The sequence below is a fragment of the Protobothrops mucrosquamatus genome, unplaced genomic scaffold (genome assembly GCF_001527695.2).
Source record: "Protobothrops mucrosquamatus isolate PMUCROS unplaced genomic scaffold, P.Mucros_1.0 scaffold714, whole genome shotgun sequence".
NCBI lineage: Eukaryota > Metazoa > Chordata > Lepidosauria > Squamata > Viperidae > Protobothrops > Protobothrops mucrosquamatus.
In genome coordinates this window covers 4,661-8,558 of record NW_015386995.1, presented here as the reverse complement: position 1 = coordinate 8,558, position 3,898 = coordinate 4,661, and the positions used below count along the sequence as shown (strand labels likewise).

General features: G+C 45.0%; 1 protein-coding gene across 1 annotated transcript in view; it reads left to right on the top strand.

The window, feature by feature from the left end:
• Positions 1-2,004, top strand: part of LOC107289538 — a gene marked incomplete at its 3' end in the record, with an annotated part of 65,069 nt that extends 63,065 nt beyond the window's left edge. Inside the window, exon 4 of the mRNA XM_029284565.1 lies at positions 1,365-2,004. Within this exon, the coding sequence (XP_029140398.1) occupies positions 1,365-2,004 (640 nt within the window). The remainder of the gene's footprint in view (positions 1-1,364) is intronic.
• Between the last annotated feature and the right edge of the window lie 1,894 nt (positions 2,005-3,898).

The following is a 3,898-nucleotide window of genomic DNA, read 5'->3' as shown; positions in this document are numbered from 1 at the left end:
TCGGAGATATCCAGGTCCGATGCCATGGAGCGCTTTGAAGATGATGACCAACACCTTGAAGCGCACCCGGAAGGCCACCGGCAACCAGTGCAGCTCGCGCAGCAGCGGTGTTACATGGGAGCGACGAGTCCCTCCCAACACCGCCCGCGCGGCCGCATTCTGGACCAGTTGGAGCCTCCGGGTGCTCCTCAAGGGGAGCATGGCTGGCTCAGGAATTCTGGGAGTTGAAGTCCATGAGTCATAAAAGAGCCAAGGTTGCCTACCCCTGGCCAAGTGGGTCGAGAGGTCCACGAGAATCAGGACCTTCCAAATCTCAAGGGGGAGATTGTTCCATAGGGCAGGTGCTGCAATAGAGATGGCCCTCAGTTACACGCTGCCCAGAATCTGTGGATGATGGTGGGTTACAAAAACTGCAACATAATTGAAATTCGGCAAATAAGGCTGCCAGAATAAGGCAGAGTTGAAGGAATCAGGAATAGATTTCTGTGCAAAAGAATTGTTGAGTTCAGTTCATTTCCAGGCCTGAAAATCAATCAATCATGGGTTTGGAACTAACTTGTTTGTTTTATTTTGAATGTATGAGGTTTGCTTCTTGCCTTGTAAGAGCCCTGGTGGCTCAGTGGTTAGAACGCAGTATTGCAGGCAAACTCTGCCCACAGCCTGGAGTTTGATCCTGATGGGACTCAAGGTTGACTCAGCCCTTCCATCCTTCCAAGGTTGGAAAAATGAGGACCCAGATTGTTGGGGGCAAATATGCTGAGATTGTAAACCACCCAAGAGAGTGCTCTAAAGCATTGTGAAGCGGTATGTAAGTCTAAGTCAGGGGTAGCCAACCTTGGCTCTTTTATGACTCGTGGACTTCAATTCCCAGAATTCCTGAGTCAGCTTAGCTTAGCTGACTCAGGAATTCTGGGAGTTGAAGTCCACGAGTCATAAAAGAGCCAAGGTTGACTACCCCTGGTCTAAGTGCTATTGCTATTGCTTTGATTACAGAATTCTAATAAGCATCGAAACGAGCTGGTGTTCTGTTTACAATAGCTGTGGAGGTATTTAAAGTTTATAAGTGTTCATTTATTTTTTTTAAAAAAACCTTTCCCATCATCTTTTTCTTAAAGATTTCGAAGATGATGATTGCATCCTACCTTCTGAACAGATGAGAAGATGTTGGCCATTGTGTAGAAGATGCTTGGAAACACTCAGTGGCTTCTCAGCTTGATTGCTTCAATTCCTCCAAAGACTCGCTGATTGCTTCTTCTTCTTTTTTTTTATAAGAATGGTCGGCCTTTGTCATCTCATCATGCTTCCAATTCTGGCTTAAACCGCTCCCTAAAATGCTCTTTCTGCTTGTCATCTGGTTCTTGAAGGAAAATGTTTGTGGGAACTTTAGTGCTTTGGTTTCTGCTCAGTCCAGTGAAAGACGGGTGGTGGCCTACATGCCTGGAGATATTGTCATTGGGGCTCTCTTCTCGGTCCACCATCAGCCAACGGTTGACAAGGTCCACGAGAGAAAATGCGGAGAGGTAAGAGAGCAATATGGGATCCAGAGAGTCGAAGCAATGCTTCACACCCTTGATCGTATTAATCAGAACCAAACTCTGTTACCCAACATAACCTTAGGTTGTGAGATACGGGACTCGTGCTGGCATTCAGCCGTGGCTCTCGAACAGAGTATCGAGTTCATCCGCGACTCTCTCATCTCGGCCGAAGAAGAGGAAGGGCTGATGAAGTGTGTCGATGGGTCTACATCTCAGTACCACTCGAAGAAGCCCATTGTTGGTGTGATTGGTCCCGGGTCCAGTTCCGTGGCAATCCAGGTCCAGAATCTGTTGCAGCTTTTCAACATACCTCAGATCGCCTACTCCGCCACAAGCATGGACTTAAGCGACAAGACTTTGTTCAAGTACTTCATGCGAGTGGTACCTTCGGACGCACAACAGGCCCGTGCGATGGTGGACATTGTCAAGAGGTACAACTGGACGTACGTGTCTGCAGTGCACACAGAAGGTAAGAAGGCTCTTTTGCTTTTGTTTTCATCCGTGATGCTCCGTGTTTCATTATAGGCTCTCTCTGCCTTTTGTTTAACTAGCAGAGACGGCACAGACACCGACACACAATATTCCGGATTTACTGTTTAATATTTAGAGTGAACGAATGCTGCACATTTTGCCTACATTTCATGAATGTCATAATGATACTATATTTATTTACAGTATATGTCCAAACAATTTATAATTCTTTCATTAGACTGTCGTGGTTCCGACTAATGAAACACTTCAAAGAACTTCCAGGCATTTTATCCTAAAAAAGTCTCTTTATTTATGTGACAAAATGTCGGCACAGGCATGATGAAAGGCAATGCTAGGATCTGAAATCCCCACCCACCGAGCAGTTATTTTTGCTAGCATTTCCACTCCCTATTTTGCTGTCATGATTTACGTTCTCCGATTAGTGTGAAGGGCAAAGGTTCCCTTCCTTTCCCTTTCGCGGGCTTTTCCCTCCTCCCTCCTTCTCCTCTGCATTAACTCTAAAAATACCAGACAGTCCTGCATATTTTGTCAAAGCAAGAATATACAATATTAGCAGCATTGACATAGACAACTTGTGAACCATTGGGTCATTGCTTCTTTACTTAAACAGAGAAAGGCAAAATAGGCAGGCAAAATAGCATTGGAAGCAGGAGCAACTTCCTGCTGGCTTCCCCAGTGACTTTGTTCCTCCTCTCCTCCTCCTTTCTTCCCTCCCAGGTAAACCAGAGAGGAAACATGACTAGAGGAGTTCCTTTTACTTTATTATAAGAGTACATTAACAGAATATTGCAAGTCTGAAGTACACCACTTTTCCCTCACCACTTTTATTATTATTTATAAATTGTATTAGTTTTTATAGGGTTAGGAATGAGGCGGGACCAGGATTGGGGTGGGGATTTGGGTTAGGGTTAGGATTAGAGTTGGAGTGGGTGTTAAGGTTTTTCCAAATAACATTCTCAATATTTAGCAAACATAACAATAACAATAACAATAATAATAATAATAAAGTTGGAAGGGACCTTGGAGGTCATCTAATCCAACCCCCTGCTCAGGCAGGAAACCCTATACCATTTTGGACAAATAGCTGTCCAGTCTCTTTTTAAAAACTTCCAGTGTTGGAGCATTCACCGCTTCTGGAGGCAGGTTGTCCCACTGGTTAATTGTTCTCACTGTCAGGAAGTTTCTCCTTAGTTCTAGGTTGCTTCTCTCCTTGCTTAGTTTCCACCCGTTGCTTCTTGTCCTGCCTTCAGGCACCTTGGAGAATAGCTTGACTCCCTCTTCTTTGTGGCAGCCCCTGAGATACTGGAACACTGCTATCATGTCCCCCCTCGTCCTTCTCTTCGTTAAACTAGACATACCCAATTCCAGCAACCATTCCTTATATGTTTTAGCCTCCAGTCCCCTAATCATCTTTGTAGCTCTTCTCTGTACTCTTTCTAGAGTCTCAACATCTTTTTTACATCGTGGTGACCAAAACTGGATGCAGTATTCCAAGTGTGGCCTTACCAATGTCTGGGTTCGTGTGTTTAACAAGAAATAATCTCCCTCACCACTTTTAACTGCTCAATCAATTATAGCTAGTCCTTCCTAAATTGACCATTAAGCCACTAGGCATTCCTGCCTCTCTTGTCTGATTGTTTTCTAGGCAGCATCTCTTCCCATCATCCCCTTAAGTCATTAAGACATTACACTACAATTCCTCTCTCCTATTTCCTTCCTTCCTTTCTTCCTCCCTCCCTCCCTCCACAGTGCTCCATTCCATTCCATTCCCAGAAGTTAGGTCAGTGACTGCTGCTATGTGGGAGAGGGAGCAAGTGGCCATGAGTGGCCAGACTCAGAGGGACTGGCAGAGAGTGCGTGGTTGAGGAAGA